The 22,299-nt window shown below is 40.0% G+C and overlaps 2 protein-coding genes across 2 annotated transcripts in view; both read left to right on the forward strand.

Moving 5' to 3' along the window:
* CCDC85A (coiled-coil domain containing 85A) overlaps positions 1-22,299 on the forward strand; it is a 641,780-nt gene that overhangs the window by 62,317 nt on the left and 557,164 nt on the right. The gene's annotated exons all lie outside the window — the stretch shown is intronic.
* LOC148109648 (tubulin alpha-8 chain-like) lies at positions 530-2,078 on the forward strand. Its single transcript, XM_087863210.1, has one exon. The coding sequence runs from the start codon at positions 931-933 to the stop codon at positions 1,543-1,545; it is 615 nt and encodes a 204-aa protein (XP_087719336.1). The 5' UTR covers positions 530-930; the 3' UTR covers positions 1,546-2,078.

The raw sequence follows: 22,299 nt of genomic DNA on the forward strand, positions 1-22,299 counted from the left end.
AACTAAACTGGAATTCTCTGTCTCAGTGACTTTTCAATTTCATTTCCAAGTTTCTAGTATTCTCTCTTTTGACTGGAATGGAAGATGGGAGCTGATAATTATGGACTCATTCTATTTAAGTGATATATCTTCTTCAATGTTGGCATAATTATCACTCATAATTTTTCAGTTTTGGAGTCTTAACCCAAATTCTGATGCTGTAGGAAAAGTCCCCATTCAACATCAAGGAAACTTCTCTTGACTGTAACAGGAGAGAAGGTAAGGGTAGGAGCAGATGCAGGAGAGTTTTAAAGTTTGTCTCAGGGAGAATTAGATTTGTTTGACTTCAATCTGTAATGAAGTCTGAGGTAAGGCCAGCAGCTGAGAGTCAGGGCAGAATGGGAAGAGAAGGTATGTGAGGGTTAGGAAGGAACTTATTTTGAAGACTATAAAAGTGAATCTACTCAAGAAGCCTAATGGTATTGCCTGACATTGATGAATTGCTGTGTGCTCTTTGAGACTTGTGATCATGAATTTCAGGGGAAACTAGTCCATTCAGTTGGGTAGCAAATTTTACCTGTTTGGTGCAGGAATGGAGAAAGAGAGGGGTAGGATTCACTTAGGCTTGGGATTTTCTAGGTGCTATAGACTTAATTGTGTCCCCAAAATTCTAATATTGAAGCCCTAACCCCCAGTGTGACTATGTTTGGAGTAAGGAAGTAACTAAGGTAAATCAGGTCCTGAGGGTGGGGCCCTGATAGGATTAGTGTCCTTGTAAGAAGAAATATCAGAGTGTTCCCCACACCCTAATATGTGAGGACAGAGTAAGAAGGTGGTAATCTGCAAGACAGGAAGAGTGCTCTTGCCAGGAAGCAACACCAAACTCAACCCTCTCATCGCCAGATATTGTCCTCCATCACTGGCTCTCTGCGTTTTGATGGGACCCTCGACATGGACCTCACAGAGTTCCAGACCAGCCTGGTGCCCTACCCTTGCATCCACTTTCCCCTGGTGACCTACTCCCCCATCATCTCAGCCAAGAAGGTCTACCATGAGCAGCTGTTGGTGGCAGAGATCACTAACTTTAAACCCTCCAACCAGATGGCAGAGATCACTAACTTTGAACCCTCCAACCAGATGGCAGAGATCACTAGCTTTGAACCCTCCAACCAGATGGTCAACCGTGACCCTCGCCATGGCAAATACATGGCCTGCTACATGCTCTACCGTGGAGAAGTGGTGCCCAAGGATGTGAATGCCACCATTGCCACTCTCAAGACCAAGGGCACCATCCAGTTTGTGGACTGGTGTCCCATAGGTTTCAAGGTTGGCATTAACTACCAACACCCTGCAGTGATGCCTGTGGGAGACCTGGCCAAGGTGCAGCAGGCAGTCTGCATGCTAAGCAATACCACAGCCATCGCCGAGGACTGGGCCTGCTTCGACCACAGGTTTGACCTGATGTATGCCAAATGGGCCATTATGCACTGGTACGTGGACAAGGGCATGGAGAAGGGGGTTCTTAGAGGCCTGAGAGGACCTAGCTGCCCTGGAGAAGGATTATGAAGGAGTGGAACAGACTCTATGGATGGCGAGGATGAGAGTGAGAAGTTCTCACTGGCACCTGCAACACCCGGTCTCTTTTCCTAGTTTCGTATTTCTCATTCTACTGTTTCCCTAACCCCTACAAACACAATCAGTGTCTCAAGTGAAAGCAAAAACAAAACAAAAAAAAAAACCTTGGACCTTGATCTGGGACTTCCAGACTCCAGAACTGCAAGAAAACACCTATCTGTTGTTTAAGCAATTCAGTCTATGGTATTTTGTTATGGCAGCCTAAGCTGACTGACTAAGACACTAGGCATGGATGACAGAGAGGGGACAAAATAACTGTGGCGATTCACAGAGAAATGATTCTAAGCATGAGTCTATGAAATCTAGGCTGGACAAGTAGCTCCCAATATGAAGCCAAGAGGAGGCTGATGAATACTGAGAAATGGTGGGGTCAGTGGATTGAAGGTTGGATTATAGCTGTGGGAACAAAAAATGGTGGATGTTTTCAAGGTTCACTCATGTTATAATATATGTCAGTATCTCATTCCTTTTTATGGCTGAAGATTATTTTATTATATGGATATACCATATTTTATTTGTCCAATTATCAGTTAATGGATATTTGAGTCATTTTCATGTGAGTCAATAGTTTTTTTTGTTTTTTGTTTTGTTTTGTTTTTGTTTTTGTTTTTGTTTTTGTTTTGAGTGAATCTGTTTTGGGCTTCTGACATTTGCATTTAAAAGAGTTCCAAATAGGGGTGCCTGGGTGGCTCAGTCGTTAAGTGTCTGCCTTCAGCTCAGGGCGTGATCCTGGCGTTCTGGGATTGAGCCCTGCTTCGGGCTCCTCGAGCCCTGCATCGGGCTCCTCCGCTGGGAGCCTGCTTCTTCCTCTCCCACTCCCCCTGCTTGTGTTCCCTCTCTTGCTGGCTGTCTCTCTCCATGTCAAATGAATAAATAAAAATCTTAAAAAAAAAAAAAAGAGTTCGAAATAATAAATACATGGTGGCTGTGGATGTATGTAATGAAACAATCTAGACTATGCCACCCTGAAATTTGCCGCTTTGGTTTTGGATTATTTTGAGCTGAAGGAAATTGAGAAACAATAAATACAGGAAAAGTTCTTGGCCCTCTTCTTATCTGCCTTAAAGCAGAGCGTAAATTTCCCTTTGTGAGGGTGGCATAGATTCACCCCATCTCCTATGCCAGGATGAGGAGAGTAACCATAATCCTGAGATGGAGGGCTGGCATCAAGATGAATCTGCATATACATACCTTACTAAGATAACTCTTCCATTAGTTTCCCTTGTGTATTTTCTTCTCATTTCCCCACAATTTATCACCTCTAGAAGCCCAAACCTCCCTTTACTTTGTCTAGTGGCTTTTTTATATTTTATTAAATATAAAACATTAAAATGTACAACCCCTGAATCTAACTACTTCCTTAGGCTTTCACTTCTTTTCTGTGAAGCCTCTGTGCCATGTAAAAATATTAACATCAACAACATTTGTATGACTTTTCTCCTGTTGATCTGTCTTTCATCAGTTTAATTTGCAGGCCTCAGGACTGAAATAAGTGAGTAGAGGAAAAGCTTAAGAAAACACCTTTTCCTCACTGTCCTATATTCATTAAGAAAGCTGTGACTCCCGGGGTGTCTGGGTGCCTCAGTCGGTTAAGCGTCTGCCTTCGGCTCAGATCATGATCCCAGGGTGCTGGGATCAAGCTCCATGTCAGGCTCCCTGCTCTGCGGGGGACCTGTTTCTCCCTCTACCTCTGCCTGATGCTCTCCCTGCTTGTGCTCTCTCTCTCTCTCTGTCAAATAAATAAATGAAATATTTTAAAAAGCAAGCAAGCAAGCAAGCAAGCAAGCAGGAAAACAAGTAAGCAAACAAGCTGTGACTGGTTTCAACCACTGGCTCATTATTTTCTGCTCTGAGGAAAGCAGTAACAGGGGTTAGAACAGTTCTCTCGGGGCGCTTGGGTGGCACAGCGGTTGAGCGTCTGCCTTCGGCTCAGGGCGTGATCCCGGTGTTGTGGGATCGAACCCCACGTCAGGCTCCTCTGCTGTGAGCCTGCCTCTTCCTCTCCCACTCCCCCTGCTTGTGTTCCCTCTCTCGCTGTCTGTCTCTGTCTCTGTCAAATAAATAAATAAAAAAATCTTAAAAAAAAAAAAAAAAAAAAGAACAGTTCTCTCCTTTGGAATGGGCACCCAGGCTTGCTGGTATAGATAGCAGGCATCTCTTCTGTATCTTCTCCAGGAACCAAGTGACCTGAGCTGTTTTGAGGTTCTGGGTCATTTGGATAACTGAAAACTCCTACCTGCAGGAAGAGGGTAGGAGTGGATTAGGTAATGTATGGAGAATACTTGCTGCTATGTTTGGACAAGAATTAGAAATAGTGAAAACCCCTTCAGCCTATCTTTGTTTCTTGGTATACTGAAATTTTCCTCCATCCCAATAAAAGAGAATCAGAAAGAGACCTGCCCCAATGAGGAGATCACCCTTAATTTTTTCATACCTTATAACAGCTAGAGCTCAGTTTCCAGATCCTCAGTCTGTGGGTGTCCCCCTATGTGTCAAGATACCTCCAATCACCATTATGGTTATTTGTTTCTTCTACCACCACCAGTCATTGTCATTTTCCCTAGTACATGGATTTTCCTGTACTGACTACACTCCTGGTGCCTTCAATTCATTGTCCCAAATTGGCTCAGAGAAAGTGTTAAACAGAATTGTGATGAATAGAATCAATTTACAAGTAGACTTTGCATGGGTCGTGTGTCCTTAGGCTTTTAATTAAATGCAACCTGCATTAGATTATTTAAATTTTCATGTCGGTTAGTTGTTCTTAGTATAGTGGGATCATTGTTCCTTCTCACAAAACAGTTTCTTTAAAGTCAGCTTGAATGAACAGTTAATTGAGCACAAAAGCCTGACCTTGCCAATGCTGCTTTGCATGCTCAGTCAAATTAGTTCAGACTATTATGGTTTATATTAACTATATTTGTCATTTGTAATTAACATGGATTAAAATTTGGAGGAGGTTTTTGGACTTGTTTTTGGTTGATTATGCTGGTGGGAATTTCAGACCATATTAACATTTTCTCTTGCTTCTTAAATTTGTTCTGTGTTTTCTTAACAGAATAATTATGTCTTTGATCTGATTTTGGAATTGGCTGACTAATGTTTGCTCAGAAAGAACATAAAACCATCCCTTACCCCTTCTTCTCCTTCTCACTTTGACAACTAACACAAAAGTTTGATCAGGAGAGAAGCAATCCATACATTTGAGTTTTGGCTCATTGTATAAGATGATGGTATCAATCCAAATTTAGAATGTCATGGAATCACTTAAGGTTTTGTATTAAAATCCACTCACTCTGCATTGGATACGAAACAGGTGGCTCTGCAGACAGGCCTGAGCTGTTGCCAATGAACAGACTATTGTGTGCAAAGTAGCTTTCCATTATCATTGTTAACCTTCTTTAAAATTACAAGCCTTTAGGGGCGCCTGGGTGGCACAGCGCTTCCTTCGGCTCAGGGCGTGATCCCGGCGTTCTGGGATCGAGTCCCACATCAGGCTCCTCCGCTATGAGCCTGCTTCTTCCTCTCCCACTCCCCCTGCTTGTGTTCCCTCTCTCGCTGGCTGTCTCTCTCTGTCAAATAAATAAGTAAAATCTTAAAAAAAAAATTACAAGCCTTTAGCTTCTCACAGCTTTATCCTCTTTTAAAGAGATGATGTTCAAGGTTTTCAAAATGTTTATATTTTCCTGAAATATCTTCATTGGATCAATCTTCTGAGAGAGGAGGAGGCTTTGAGGCTGAGCAGTAATATTAGCTTTAATATTTTGTTGTCTTTTTTGGTCTTTCATAAAACATTCAAAAATTAATAAATTCGTAAAAAGTCCATTTGGGTATCTGCCTTTGCATTTTCTCTTCTTCTTCTATCTTCTTCTAACTTCTTTTATCTCTACCCCCCAAGATACATGTTGGCAGTCATCCCCCAAGCAAGTGACCCACCAATATACATCTGAAGGGTCTCATGACTAAGGTTTTACCAGACAGTAATAACCTAACAATAGCTAGCCCCCTCAAGGTCTAGGAAACCTTACTTCCAAAATTTCTTAGAGATTTAGGTTCTCCCTACCCCCCTCCCAACTTGAAAGTAAATAATCAGCCAGTGCTCAGGACTCCATTACATCTCTTTATGCCCACAGGTCCTGTCCCTGTGCTTTAATAAAACCACCATTTTGCACCAAAGATGTCTCAAGAATGCTTTCTTGGGCATTGGCTCCGAACCCCAACAATTTCCTACATCAATACCAGGGTGAAGAGGGCATTTGAGATTTCTTTTAGGCTGCAACCTAGTTCTCATTAGGCCTCTTTTAATTTGGTTTTGGCCTTAGAAACATAGCTTAGTTTAATTGCTCATAGCTTGGTTTGCTTCACTTTCTCCATCAAAACTTAACTCTTCTCATCCCTCCAATATTTTCTTACAGAAAATTTTAGTTTGAGTTTTTATCTCTCATAAAGTTTGGTTACTTTAATTGTTAGGAAGTTACATTTCATTCAAACCTTGAATTCTATATAATGTGGAAATGTTGGGGTTTGGAGCCAACGTCCAAAAAAGCATTCTTGAGACATTTTTGGTGCAAAAATGTGGTTTTATTATAGCACAGGGACAGAACCAGTGGGCAGAAAGAGCTGCCCTGGGATTGTAAGGAGGAACTGATTATATATTTTGGAATTGGGGGAGATGAAGACAAAGCAAGTTTCTAAAAGGACTTTCATATGCCTGAGAAAACTCACAGGATCCTGGAGGCCTCTCACAGGATCCTGGAAGCCTAGCTATTGTCAAGCTAAGGTTGTTTTTCCCTCTAGCAAAGCATTAACATTAAGATTTGGAGTTCCTGGAGGAATGTCACATTCTGACTGTCTCAAGTATTTGTCTATGGGCTGCAGGTTATAAGGACATTTAATTTTATCTACATTTCCTTTTGCCTTTGTTCTCCACATCATATGCAGATTCAAATTGTTACCCCTTTTAATGAAGAAGTAAATTCAGAAATGGTACTTAGAGTATTAGGGTTCATTTTCTTTTCTTTTGTTTTTTTTTTTTTCTTTAAGATGTATTTTATTTATTTGAGAGAGAGAGGGAGAGAGCATGAGCAGGAGGAGGGGCAGAGGGAGAAGCAGATTCCCTGCTGAGTAGGGAGCTGATGCAGTACTCCATCCCAGGACCCCGGGATCATGACCTGAAGGCAGATGCTTAAATAACTGAGCCACCCAGGCACCCCAGGGTTCATTTTCAACAATAATTTTTATTGAATCTGTTGCGTATAGGTACTATGCTGTTTTCACATTTGTTATTTTACTTACCTATAAAGAATAGGGGATCATGGCCCTGAAGACTTGGCTTAATATAAACTCATGAGCAATACGTTATAGGGGAATTCAGATAATAAGAAAGTCTGTCCTCTCTTGAGAAATTTGCCAGGAGGCATGCAAATACAGTGAGATTACATTTTGAGGTACTAATTTATTCTTCTTTTCCAATATTTTCTCCTATCCTACTATTCTCACATACTCAGGAAGTAACCTGAGTGTCGGATTCTCACTGCCCCTAGAAAAGGTTGCTACAAGAAAGAAAATAATAAATACTTTCGTTGTGAGTTTCAAAATAGATGCAGACAATACTTTGAAAGAAATTATTTGTGAGACTTAGGGCAGAGAGTTCTGCGTATTATAAAAAACAGATTAGGAAGAATGCAGGATGATGTAAATTCATTTTTCCAGTTTTTGAAAAGATGACGTAGAGAGAGGAAAAACAGGAAGGCCTGGCAATAGGAACTTCATGGAAGTTTGAGTATCTGTGAGAAGAGGGGACTTCAGTCATATGAGCTCTTTTCAGTCCCCTAAAGAGCCATGCTGGCTTCTGCCTTGATGATTTTGTTCATGCTTCTACATTTATTTGATGTGTTTTTTCCACCTATATTTCTTCTGGCTGATATGTGGTTTGTAAGAATGCATTGGGAAAGCACGAGAATATAGGGAGGTGGACTCCTTAGGAGGCTACCGAGAAATCCAGTTAGGAGATGATGGAGGTCTAAACTGGGGTGTTGGGCATTCATTGGAGAAGAGTGGAAAGATTCACAAGACGCTTAGGAGGTAGAATCCATAAGACTAGGTGATACATTGGATATTGTGGAGAAGGCATGAAAAGAGTTACATGTGACATAGTATGCCTGTTTTCAAGAGGTGTGAGCAACCGCACCTCTCTTAGGGAGGTGTGAAGAAAGTCAGATTTGGGAAGAAAAGATGAATTCAGGTTTGGTCATGTTCATGTTTTTTAATGATTTTCTTCCCTTCTGGTCTAAGCTCCATTTGGTCAGCTAGTTGTCCCAATGCCATTTTTAGAAATATAATCTAGTCTGCTATAACTCAATAGCATCATTCCTAAGATACTTCTCACTCTGTAAAGTATGTTATCAAAACAGTTGTTTCAGTAGAAAAAGGAAATTAGGGGTTAGAGAGTTTTAGATTGGTAATAACCAAGTTATTCTTGCTTCAGGGATGTCAATAATAAAGGAATTTTGAATATAAGTGTATTTAGTTATTAGATGCTAAAAATAATAAATTATATTAAAACTGACAAAACAAACTTTATTTTCTTTACATTCCACTCACTCCAGAGCCTCATTTTCCTCTTTAATCTTTGGCCTTGACCTGGCAATTTTGTTGCTTACAGCACACCTCAGGAATACCAAAGTTAACATAAGAACAAATGTATCGGACATGGCAACAGAGTAGCCAGCCATTCCAGTGAAGTGGCTGTGTCACATACACATTTTCTCTACTCACTCAGCATTAGCTCCCAATCACAATCAAATTATCAAACTATTAATCACATTATATCATATATATGTTGTGAAAATTAACACTTTTGGAGAAATGGTTGCTATTGTCACCCCCTCCCCCGTGCCAATGATGTGATATACCACCTTTGTAATAGGCTCAATTCCAAGTAACTTGGATTTAAAAAAAGCTCTCCAAGATATTTTGATACTCATTCAGCTTTGTGTACAATGACTATGAGAATGTAAAGATATATACTATAAGCCAGGATTCCTCATCTCTAGCAAGTCACAGTCCTGCAAGTGAAATGGCATGAACATAACATTTCAGTTTAACCAAAATTTATTGAATGTGTGAGGCACTGGCTTGGAGTCAGAGTTACAAAGGTAAATAATTCTTTGCCCTCAAGCCTGGTAATAGGAGAGGCAAACACATAACCAGATGATTTTTTAAAAATATGGCAAGATGCGATAATTGAAGCCATGTACACTGCTGAAGAAGTCCAGGGAAGCTTATGGGAGAGATGAATTTTGAACTGAACCAAAACAACAGGTGTGACTTCATTAGGTACAGAAGAGGGACTGAGGGTGGCAGGGCCTATTGTTGGTACAACATATTGTATCCTGTGTGAATGGTACCCCCAAGAGTAATAAAACACAGAAGCCCTGCAAAAGGAGTGCTGAAGGGAAGGTCAGTCCAGGCAGAACAAGAGAAGAGAAGTGTAAAATAGCAGTGTGTTCAGGGAACTGGCATCGGTTTGCTGTTACTCTACTGTAAAGTGAAGGTGGAAAGTAGTAGGATGCAGAGCTGAGGATGGAAGCTTCTCTGCTATGGATCTTAGACTGTGCTCTGCTGGCAGTGGAGTTAAGCAGGGGAGTGGTGTGGTGTTCTGAATTGCCAAGAGATGTCTTGTGTGGTGATGTGGAGGATGAATGTGAAGAAGGAAGTAAGGTCAGATACAAGAACAGAGTTGACACTAATTGCTGTAATTCTATGATCGATGAGGTTGGGTATAAACCAGGACATTATAAGACTCTAAGCGGGAGCAAATGCGAGAGATGTTCAGGGAGTACAAAATCTGGCCCCTGATTTACTGTAAGGGGTGAGAATGAGAAAGGAGGATTCAGGATGACTCCCGAGTTTCTGAAAGGTTTAGAATGGGAGAAATGAGGATGTCAATTTTGGTAATGCAAAGTTTGAGTTACCTGTCAACTACCCACATGGATTTGTCCTGTAACACAAGGCCAGAAATAATAAATGGCACAGAGGAAGTAGAAATAAAACTCAGAGGAGCAGAAATAATTTTTAGTTTGCAGAATCAGGAAAGATGGAATCATAAAGAAGGTGGTATCTGATCTAGGCCTTTAGGAATGGTAAGATTCCCATTTGGGAATATGATGGGAGGGAAATGTCCAAGTGAAGGCATGGACACTTTCAGGATATTGCTTGAGAACAACTGAGACTTCCTGTTTGTAACGAGAGTAAAGAGTTTGCTAAACCCTAACGAGGGGGATGTGGCTGAAGTGGTGGTTTGGAACCAGGTCATGAACAGCCTTCAGGTTCTGTGCATAATGGGCATTGCGTTTGCATTGGGCAAAGATGCTAGTAGAGCCATGGTTTGGGAAGTATGATCTCAGGTGCTGCATGAGACAAAATAGAGGCAGAGAAGGGCGCCTGGGTGGCACAGTTGTTAAGCGTCTGCCTTTGGCTCAGGGCATGATTCCTCGAGTCCTGGGATCTAGCCCCGCCTCGGACTCCTCTGCTGGGAGCCTGCTTCTTCCTCTCCCACTCCCCCTGCTTGCATTCCCTCTCTCACTGGCTGTCTTTCCCTCTGTCAAATAAATAAATAAAATCTTAAAAAAAAAAAAAATAGAGGCAGAGAGATTGAAGCCAGATAGAAGAGTCCGGATGCTGCACCATGCTAGAAACAGGAATGGAGAGGAGGGGACTCACAGTGAAAAAGATTGGGTAATTCATTGCATTTGAGAATGTGGCTCAGGTCAAAGGTTATAAATGCTTGGATTATAAGGGATTGAGAAGATGGTGCTGACTCATAGAAATAAAGGAGTCTATTAGAGAAACAGGTTTATAAAGATAATGTGTAATTTAAGTACTAGAGGCACCTTCAAAGAGAAGACACTTGTGTCCCTACTAGTCTTTTTCTTTGTTACAGGCAAAGAGATTTTTAAAAAGCCTCCTTTCTCAGTGGGGAACCTGCTTCTCCTTCCGTCTGCTGCTCCCCCTGCACTCTATCTGACAAATAAATAAATAAAATCTTTAAAAAATCTTTAAAAAAATCTTAAAAAAAACCCTTAAATACAATTCATTCAAAATTTTCATCGGCTCTTCTGATGGACTGAAGGGTTGGTAAGAAAACATTGATGTCATGTTGTAATAATCCAGTTGGTGGTTACTACCAACTGTGCACAGTTTAGAGATTACCTCTTGGACTCAATTAATATTTTAAAGATGTCCTGAGCTGAATCCCTTACACCTGGCTCTGAACCTATACGTTTTTGCTGTGAATTCAGAGAGATCCATGCAGTGGGTCAGGACACTTTGCAAAATACAGAAGATAGCTTTACAAAATGTCAAATAAATGGAAACAAGTCTGATGAATTCAACAAAAGTTGTAGGCATTTTCAAGTGACACCAGCAGATTATAATTTGAGATAATTTCAAGAGTTTGCTAGTTTCCCAGTTATGTATATTAACATATTATTCAGGTGCTTTGGAATCTATAATGTAAATAAAAATATCTTCTGTCTTCATCATAGTAATTGATTCATGCAAGAATCATCAATGGAGCTAAAACTAGTGGGTAAAAATTTGAGGAGTAAAGATTTGATTTAGATCAATGTCATCTAAAATTTAGTTTCCTTCTGTTTTCACAATGGTTCTCTCCAAAATCTCTCTCCTCCAGTCAGTCTTTTTCTTTATATTTGTCCTCAATACACAACGCGTTCACCAGTTTCAAAGGATTCAAATAGCAATGGAAATCTCAGTTATTGTTTAGCATGGGAAACACTCCTGCAGCCTTTGGACAACAGAGGATTTCGTTCCCAGCAGAGGGCGCTCGGTTGTTACTTAAGTCACCATTTTGGGTTTGTGGACTTCCTTTGTAACTCAAAAAGTAAAATGGAATTTTTATCTTGTACATTTGTAGGTGAACCTACAGGTTTGAGGATTAATATAATTCTAACATTTAAAACCTTGAGTATGCCTTATTTTTACTTTCAGATTAAAGATAATTACCTGAATGCATAGCAATCAGACTCCCTTACAAACAAAACAAAACAAAACCATAAAACAAAATAAAACAAAACAAACAAACAAAAAAACCCCCAAAAAAACCAAAAAGGAAACTTCCACCACCTAAAAATCAGTTTTTTGTTTTTCAGTAAACACTTCCAGTCCTGGTTCATTGCAGTTTTGAGAGGCATGATTCCTTCTTCATCTCATTCACTTACTCTGGAATCAGGTTATTGAAGGTGCAGTGGGGCCAGGATGGAAGGAACTCTGTTTCAGCGCTTAGGTGCAAGGTGCTAACAGTCCTATGAGTCTTGCTTCCCAGATTGGTTTTACCTTCCACTAGGCTGTCCCAAGGGTTCTCAAAGTCTTCCCACCAGCAACATCAGCATGACCTGGAACTTGTTAGAATGCAAATTCTTGGGCCCCGCTCCAAACCTCCTATGTCAGAACCTCTGGGGATGGGGCCCGGCAATCTGCATTTTAACAAGTTCTGTGAGTGATTCTGATGTATGCTGCAGTTTGAGAACCACAAAGCTGGACACTTTGTTTTTACAAAGCAAGGTGCTTTTGGGCAATGAGAGCCTCAACATTATTGTTCAGTTTTCATTCTGAGAATTAGGAGTACTTTCCTCCAGGCTAGGTCTCAGACTTTTAGGCAAAAGACGGTCAGCATCAAAGTAGTTTTCTACCTGCTTTAAGCCTTTAAAGGAACTTGCCTTTCACTAGCCCATGGAAGGAAGTTTTGGAAATAGATCCCTTACATGTAGAGGGAACCAAGAGACTCAGTTAAGAATTTAGCAAGGTGGGTCACCTGGGCGCCCGACTCTTGGTTTCGCTGAGGTCATGATCTCAGGATGGTGAGATCGGTCCTCCATCAGCCTCTCTTAGGCACCATGCTCAGCGCCGAGTCTGCCCGAGGTTCTCTCTCTCTCTCTTCTTTGGCTTCTCCCCCTGCTTATACACATTCTCTCTCTCTCTCTCTCTCAAATAAATAAAATCTTAAAAAAAAGAAAAAGAAATTTAGGAAGGAAGTATAACTTGGTTAGGCCTACAGATTCTGGATCCACCTTGCCTGCTTCAAGTGACAGCTCCGTGTGATATTGGGCAAACTTTCATTTGTTTGTTTGTTTTATCCTCTCTGGGACTCAGTTTCCTGATCTGCAAATTGGGGATAAAAATAGCACCTATCTCATATGCTTGTTATGAGAATTAAATTAGACAAGATTTCTAATGTGCTTAGAGCAGACCCTGGCACTATGTAAGTATTTAGATCTATTCTGCTTTACCATCCTGCCAGCACAATACTGTCCTCTTTGGCCAGCAACAAAACAACCATAATCATACATTTCCTAATTCTCTCTTTTTTTAAAGATTTTATTTATTTATTTGTCAGAGAGAGAGAAAGAGAGAGAGAGAGAAAGCACAAGCAGGGGAGCAGCAGGCCTCTCCTGAGCGAGGAGCCCAATGTGGGACTCCATTCCAGGACCCTGGGATCATGACCTGAGCCAAAGGCAAATGCCCAACTGACTGAGACACACAGGTGCCCCCCCCCCACATTCTTATGGGAAAATCTTAATGTAACCAATCTCCATCACATTTACGAAGGTGACAGGAGTCCTAGGAACTTCTTTGGAGTAAACAGAACTTTTCTTTTGATTCCAGCTCTCCGACCTAATAGATGTCTGGCTTTGAGCAAATTACTTAACCTCTCTTCAAAACTCACTTCCACTTTTATTTGTAAAATGGGATTATAATACACATCTTGTAGGGTTTAGTGTGAGAGAAAGGAACACAATCAGTGAGTAAATTGTAGAAACGAAGCACTGTTATCTGTACACTACTGTTCCCAGGAAATGCCATAAAGAGTGTAGGATAGGGCTTGGCCCATAAGAGGGCTCAATACACATTTGTTCCTTTTCATTCACAGCTTTATACATTTTGAATATTAGGGGACCTTTTAAATCACCAAAGTGCTAATTATGTTCTTGTACTGTTTACTTTCCGCTTCACACTTCAGCTCCTGGATTTCTGGCCTGGAGTGACTGGGAGAGCTCTGTTTTCCCTTCTCACACAGGGACCGTTGGGGCTAGATTTTCTAGTCAGTTCTTTCCCACTTCTTTAGGCTGACTTTCCCCTAAGATCACAAAGCTCATATTTTTTATTGTAGAAAATTTGGAACATTTCAATAAAGCACAAATAAGAAAATGAACATTGCCAATTCCTCTCCAAAAGAAAACATCACAAATGATTTGGTGTATTTCTTGCTAGACTTTCCTCCCTTTGCTTAAATAAAATTGCTATCATAAAGTGTGTTTGATTTTTCTTCTTGCCTCAGGGCTTCTATGGATATGAACCTCTTGGCCTGGTGTGTCCTTCCATGGCCTAGGATGCTCCTTACTTCCCCACCCCTTGCTCCTATCCCAGCCACCTCTGATGTTTCAGATGAGGCTAGGTCTCTCTGTTAGACACTCTCAAAGCATGTTGTCCTCATTCTGGACTTACTTCTGGTTCTTAGTGATAAATTTCTTGTGTGGGTATGTGAGTAGTATCTATCTCCAGGATTAAACTGTAGGAACCATGTCTGGTTTATTCACAACTGCGTTCCAAGTGCCAGCACAATGCTGGACACATCGTGTGTCCTCAACAAATAGTTTTCAAATGACTGAATGAGCAAATGAAAAGTGTTGTAAGCATTTTTCCATGCTGGACATGATCTTGAGTGTCTGATTTTAACTGACATGATTTTAACTTATAAATGGCAGGGTGATAGGCAAGAGGTTCTCTCAGGATTTCAGAGAACTCCATGGGTTTCCAAAGCAGCCTGTTATGGTGGGAGGATCCCTGGGCTGGGAATCAGGAGGACCCATGTTTTCCTTTCTGCTTTACCAGTTCCTGTGATCTTGAGTAAGCCATTGACCTTCACTGAACCACATTTTCTTTATCTGCTCTGCTTCTCTCCCAAGGAATCTCATACATTAAATAAAAAGTGTGTGTAAAGACACTTCTCAAATTATAAAGAGCCATATAAATATATCCAGACCATTCAAAAGATATTTTACTTGACTGATAGATAGAGCCAGTTGCAAATTTGCAAAGAGGCTCCAACTTTCAAACTTGAAATTGATTCTGTTGCCAAGAAAATCTTCTATTTAAAAGCTTAATGATTAGAAATAATTGTGAGTCTGAATGTCTTAAGTAGCTAAAATACATTAACTACTATTTTATTCCTTAAAAGCAGACACAGCAGAGTTTGTTTCAATTTTGTACTTAAAGATTGCACTTAGATTTACATTTCTTTCAAATTTCAGTTGGCTGATGAAGTCAAGATATTTTTGACAGATTGGCCAAAGAATGTAAATTAAATAGATTAAAAAGAAGCTTTAGTTTTTGAATATACTTTATACCTTATTCAACAGTCATGGAATATGTAAGATTTGGAATTTCCGAAGTGGAGTTAATACCTCTGTGATGGGATTAGTGTTCATATTTGAAAGCAGGATGGAAGAAAGAAAATTTCCCACCAGTGTCTTAGATGTTAGGATTTGGAATAAGTCACCCCTATGACTAAATTTTATTGGCTGATTCTTTGGTAGTTTTCCACTGCCTCTTAAGTAATTTCCTTTCCATTTTAAGTTATGTGAAGGTGCTTAAAAGGTACACATTGAGGAGGTAAAATATTTTGGGGAACAGATAAAAATTGACAGTATGATAGAAGGAGAGAGCAGTCTCTTACACTCTGTGGAAATTGTGAGTTCATGGGTAGAATGAAGCAGTTTTTGCTGCAACACACCCTATTGAAAAGTGAACATTTTTCTTTTCCTTCTTCATAATACCAAATAATAAATGCATAGCATTTTAGAAGAGGAAAATACTTTAAAGGTCCAATGTCCTTGTTTCAGAGACAATATCTATCATTTACAGAGAAATTTACAATTGCTTCCAAATTACATGATTTCACAGAATCTTCAGAATTCTATTATTATCCTCAATTAAAAATGAGGACATGAAGACTCAGAGAACTTAAATGACTTGTATAAGGTCACAGAGATGATAATAATAATGATGGATAATATTAATTGAGTACTTGATCTATGCCAAGCCCTCCTCATGCACGATCACATCGAATTCTCATAAGAGTCCTAATACATTATACGTAATACATGACAAGCTGGGATTGTAAGTCAGTGCTAAGAAACTGGCATATTTTTTTCACTGAATGCTCTTCCAGAACACAAGACAAATATTGAACAAAATTAACATGATTCTGTGTTTTTAGCTTGTGTTGTGTACTAAGCTGATCAATCAGGTAAATAGTATTCTCATATTGCAGGTAAAAAAATGGAGAGTTGAGACTACCATAATAGTATTGTGCGAGCTCATACTGACAAGCAGAGGCAAGAATCTAGTTTTCCCCAACAGACTAAGTTCCCTTTATTTGCCATGGGTTTCAGAGCATTGAGTGGACAATTGGCAACTGGGAGCAAAGCTAAGGATAAAATACATCATATTCTGAATATTGGAGACCAGATATCACCTGCAGGATTTGATGACTCAGACAAACTACTGTCCCCCCCCACCGCCCGCCCTCGAAACCTCCTTCCTGAGCCCTGCCCATTGTCATCCGAGACTGAACCAGTCCTCATGTCCTATCCACTTTTTGACTAGATAAGGGGAGATGGACATGTTGTTAGAGTTGTGAGTCTTTGTCCTAGTAGAAAGTACAATGGCTCCCCTTTGATGGTGCTGAGGACCATTTGCAGAGATTGGGATGAAAAGAAGATAATGGTATATTATTTCTTAGTCATCAAGTCAGACGATCAGACCTCAGTGGCTGTATGAGTAACGGAACAGAGAATTGAAGTGAGATAATGGAGCAGAGAGAAGTGAGCCAGCAGAGCAGCCTGTACCTACCTGGTGGCATGGCAGTGGTGTGTGGGTCTCCCAGGAGTCAAGAAGCCTCCGTGGAAAGTAGCTGGACTTGAGCTGACTTGCAAGTGCCCTACACCAGAGGCTGTGGGGGTAATGCCAGGGGTAGCAACTGAGGAAGTATTAAAAGAGCAAGATGGGGACCTTGTCCTGGGAAGGTCCCTCACTAGAGTCTAAAACACCCTCACACACATACACAATGGAAGAGCCAGTGTTGGGATGTCTGTCACCCAGAGGCCAATAAGCAGCATCAGCCAAGAGAAGGCCACAATGCAGCTCTGAGACAAACACTTGTCCCTTTCTACCTCTGCTTCTACTACAAGCTCCAACCTTCAAGCCCACCACTCTAGAGGGAAGGGCAGAGAAGTGAAGGGAAAGACCAGTCCCCTTCCCCATATCAGGCCCTAGTCACAAATGCCTCACTTACAGAAAGGGAGGAGCTGCAAGTGAAGTTTTAAATTGGACTGGATTTCTTTAACATAGTCATTTTAAAACTGTGGGAGCCTCCAGAATGTTGTTAAGTGTTGGAGTTGTACTCTGAATTAAGGCTGTTTAGAATGGATATTACATATACTTCAAAAATATACGTAATAACCATGGCTTACCTGGATAGCTTGGCATCCTCTTCAAATACACAGAAAGGTTTATGAGATGATGTTGTCAGGAACTAAGTAGCATCTTTAAAATCCTTCATTATATTGTGTGCATGGGATGAAATTGAGAAAATATGGGCTAGCAAAATGTTAACCTCCTCATTTCTTCTGATTATTCCTTTTGCTACAGTAGGTATCTTGGCATCTGACCTGCTAGCATGAAGATCTCTGATTCCAAGCCAAGTACTTCACTTTTGTGTGAGAAATTCTGACTGATGGGGTCAATCAAACAGTCAGTATTTAACAAATGCCTTCTGTGGTAAATGCCGTAGAAATTAAGAGTATATAAAAATGGTTCTTACTTTCAAGGAGGTTACAATCTGGATAAACATATACTCATCAAAGATGGGTGAGTGTATGACAAGTGCCAAGGGAACGGAAGTGACAGCAGAAGTACTGTTGGAATTGAGATTGCCCAGAAACCTTCTTAAAGTGGTAATCAGATCAGAAAAAGTGAGGCTTGAATAGTGTGGTGAAGAATGGGTAAGAATAAAGTGTACAGAGACAGAGGCTTCTATATGAGCAAATGGGCAGAGATCAGGGTGATTTGGAAGTCACGTTCGATGGTACTGAGTCCCCCCCAAACAAATTCTGCGTTAGCCAACTTTTCTTTGCAAGTATTGGAAACCTCACTCAAACGGACTTAAAAATAAGGGACATTTATTTATTGGCTTATGTAACTAAAGAGAACTAGAGGTAAAATGGGCTGCAGGGGTGCATTAATTAGGGCTGTAGCTACATTTTTCTGTGACCTTCATAGGCCTCTCTTTATCTTCACCTTGGCGTTCTTGCTAGTTGCAAGATGATTCCTCAAGTGTATGAGTTATCTATTGCTGCAAAACAAATTACCTCAAAACTTATGGATTAAGCCATAAACGTTTATTCTCTCATAGTTTCTGTGTGACAGGAATCTGGGCATGGCTTAGCAGAGGGGCTCTCTCTCAGAGTCTCTCACGGGGTAGCAATCAAGGTGTCAGCCAGGCTGTGGTCGTCTGAGGCTTCACTGGGGCTGGAAAATCTACTGCCAAGTTCACTCATATGCTGTTAGGTAGAGGCTTCAATTCCTTATCGTATGGGGCTATGTATGGGTTTCTTATGAAATAGCAATTGGCTTCCCCGAGAGCAAGTGATGAGAGAGAGAGAGGGAAAAGGATAAAGAGAGGGAAAAGGGGGAGAGAGAACCCAGTATGTTGTAACATAATCTCAGAAGTGACATACCATCACTTCTTCCCTATTCTCTTGGTCATACAGACCAACTTGGGGACACTGCGAGAGGGGTATTATACAAAAATGTGAATATCAGGAGGCTGGAATCATTGGGGGCCATCTTCAAGTCTGATTACCACATGTAGCCTATATGACTCCTTGTTCATATCCAGGAGAAGAGAATTGCCTCTTTTAGTTAATGAAAAAAGTTCTCAGACTTACTCGGATTGCACCATCCTTAAGTCAATGACAGTGGCCAGGAGAATAACAGCAACTGAATGGCTTAGGTTTGGGTTATGCCAATGTTTGTTTCAAGGGGGACAGAATAACAATGACTGGCTTAGACAAATTAGAGTCTACCTGTAGCAGGAGTTGTGGTTTGCTGCCACCCAAACAGCCTGGTTGCTCTACAGAACACACAGACACACACACACAGCTAGAATACAATACATAGCTTTCCCTGGTCCACAGCACACATCATAACCCACTGGACAGGAAGAGTAAGCTCCTTGCCCTGGTTGGAAGAGAGAGTCTGTGTAGGGAGGGCAGGAATTGAGGTCCCAGGCACTAATTGCTGCCAGATTGTTGAGGGCCTTTTAGAACTTTAGCCTGTAGGCAATGGAGAAAGAAAGAGAATCATTGAGGACTTTTGAGTAAGGTACTGAAATGATCAAAATTGCTTTCGTAAAATTAATTTGGAGGCATTAGGCAGTATAAATTCACAAATCTCCTTAAACTAATGCCCTGGGGACAAGTTTCCTCACATAAACTGAAGGTGATGCTTGAAAAAGAAATGCTAACAGATTCCACAGTAAAAGTCCATGTATAACCCAGGTTCGTCTTTTTCCAAATAGAAATTATAAGTTGTTTCTAGGCACCTATGTGAAACAAACAGGGTGGCTCACATTGTGTCACTTCCCTGGCATTAATTCCAAATTAAAGTGAATGAGCTTTTAAGGCTTTTCTGAAAAGGTTTGTAATAGAAGGTAGACTTGGTAGGTAGAGAGTCACTGGAACTAAGTTTAACTTGAAAATGTAAGAAAAAAATGAGTAGGGGAGGCTTTTTAGATAGCAATAACCCTTCACTTACCTATGCATGGTAGAGGAAATAATAAAAATCATTGTTTAAATTATTTTACTACTGTAAGTTCTATGCAAGTTGGCTGGTTAGAAGTCTGTGTAGGTTGTGAAGCACTTGTGTTTTAAAGAACCAAGCTGGGGGTAAGAGAAGCCAGGAGCCTGCAGCACCACCCACCATTGCGAGGGGTCTTTACTTGTTCAGGGTATGCAGAAATATCCTCTTCATAGTGAGAAAGCTTATGAGATTTCTCCTCAGATGTCCTGGAGGGAATCCAAGAGGGGAAGTGGTGAAAAAATTGATTATTCCTATTTGAAATTTCAGATATTAGGATTGGAATTGTATTTTGACTTATTCCTGAGACACGTATGATAGAACCCCTTTCCCAATCCCAACACACACACACACAGACACACACACACACACACACACACACACACACACACACACACGTTGTTATTTCTCTAGTCTACAGACTTGAGTGAGTATGAGTGAGTGAAATGTATAAAAGAAAACATTTTTTGAGGTAGGAATAGATTCATCATTGAGTTTCCCTGCCAAATTCAGAATTAGATAGTGGAAAAATTCTATTTATTTTGAGTTTGTGAATCTGCCAGCAAACTGTTGGGAAAAATAAAGACAAGCCAGATGAGGACTTGGGTTATGGAATGAACCATAGATGACATATGACTGAACTTTTTAAGAGAAGAATATAGTTTTTCCTACTTTTATTTCCCAGTTTTAGTTTAGTGTCTTTAATGACTTTGATTTGCAGCAGGCTTTTCTATTGTACTGAACTATAGCAGCAAAATGGAAAACAGCATATTGCAGTGTTGAAATTGACCTTAAGGGTTGGGAAACTGAAAATATCAAGTTTCCATAGTAACACTAATTTAGTCAGATCACACATGTTGTTTCTGAGCCATTAGTTTACTCTTATGATGTTAAAAGAACATAATATTTACTCTGTAATATGGTTAAGTTAATGTTACAATGCAAAGCAATTTCATATTTTCTCTATGTACATTTTATTATGGTAGGCTTGGCATTTGATTGTTTGTACTATTTTAGAAAACGTGAAAATATTCTAAAGGTTTTTTAAAAAGTTTCTGAAGATAATAAAACAGGATATCATGAACATATCCCACTTAGAAAAATGGTAAGACAAAGATGAACTGGATTTTGAAAGTTTGCACCAGTATTTTTTGCTGAATTCCTGAGAATTTGTTTGGTCTTCCAATTGAACAGCTTTTACGTGATCTGATTTTAATTCTCACAGTTATCACATTCTCTATGGTATATCCTTGACATCTACTAGGAATTTGTCCCAAGTCCTTTTAGAATTCCCAAATCCATGAATACTGCTATAGCTCTGTGCGTTGGCTGATTTTGTGGGCCTATTATTCCACAAAGAAGTCTTTTCCTCCACAGCTTTATGAGAGTTACTACAATGATAATGATCTAGTGAAGGTCAGAGCTTCCTTCTCAGTGGGCCCTCTTCTCGGGCACACACCAAGCTCATCTTTAGGACTGGCCCTCATATATTGGTCTCCTACTGTGTGTGGTTCAGATTTGTTTCTCAATAAAATGACAAAATGCTATGTGTCATATCTTTAAGGTCACTCATGATTGAGGGTATTTACAAAAAAAAAATTGGTCTGTAGTTTTATCTTCTGCAGATATTCATGAATACTAGTGTTTATGCTACCCAAATTTCCATACAGTTTACTTAAATTAAAAAAAAAAAACAAGTAAATTCAATGAAAAGTGACAGTCATGCTTTTTGGTAGAAATTGTGAATATGGATACAATTCACTTGGTTGACTGGATTGTTCACTTCTTGCCTGAGTCTAAGCAGTGCTGAGAAATTTAATTCAATTCAAGAAGTATTTACTGAATGCCAATTATGCTGGCATTGTGTTAGGTACTGGGGATATATTGATAAATAATGTATGGTAGTAGCAGTAATCGCAGTAGTATGGTAGCAATAAGTTTCACAGTGGGTAACAGTGCCTGGCATTTGATAATCACTAGATACACTTCAGCTATTATTACTATTATTATCATTATTTGCATTTCATGTGCAGTGCTTACATTACTTCATTTAATTCTTACAACCACCCTGTTGAAGAAGTTGGCATTACCTTCATTTTTATAGCCCCGAAACCTGGGCATCTGGGAACTAAGTAACTTGCCTGAGATCACCAATATGGTGACTGGTAGAATCAGAATTCACACCCAGAGTATGCTTGACTGCCAAGCCAGTGTTCAAATATATTACTCTACGTAGCCTGTCCCTGGCTTAAAGAAGCTCTCACCTAGTTTTTCCAGGAAGCCCTGTCCAATAACTAGCTTAGATTCTTCAAAGTTTCCAGAGGAGGTCTTCTGGGGCTATATTCCAGTAACTTATTCCCCTAAAGTCAGTTAGAAAAAAAAGTCTAACACAAGTGTCATGTATTGCACTTGAAATTTGTTTCTTCCTTAGTATAAAGAAGAAAATGTATCTACTCATGTTGCAACCTGAAGTCTATACATTCTAGTGTTTTATTGCATGTACTTAGAGACTTCATTGTTCAATGGGGGAGAAGCACAAATTATATTATGAAATCTTTGTTTTTCTGGATTTCTCTTTAATGTTAAAAAGCTCAGTTAAGGAACTGAATCTTTTGTTGCCTATTTGGATACTCTTTCTGCCCTTGATTTTGATCGTGTTTCAACATTATTTTCCAGGGTCTTCTGACTGCCTTCTCATGGGTTAGGTTCTCACCTTGTAGTTTTTAAATGTTCTCAGTATTCACA

The sequence above is a fragment of the Ursus americanus genome, chromosome 7, assembly GCF_024610735.1.
Source record: "Ursus americanus isolate L20-20 chromosome 7, mUrsAme1.1.p, whole genome shotgun sequence".
Taxonomy (NCBI): Eukaryota; Metazoa; Chordata; class Mammalia; order Carnivora; family Ursidae; genus Ursus; species Ursus americanus.

What these genes read in the sequence shown, in the direction of transcription:
- LOC148109648 (XM_087863210.1), top strand. Translation starts at nt 931, where the DNA reads ATGGACCTCACAGAGTTCCAGACCAGCCTGGTGCCCTACCCTTGCATC.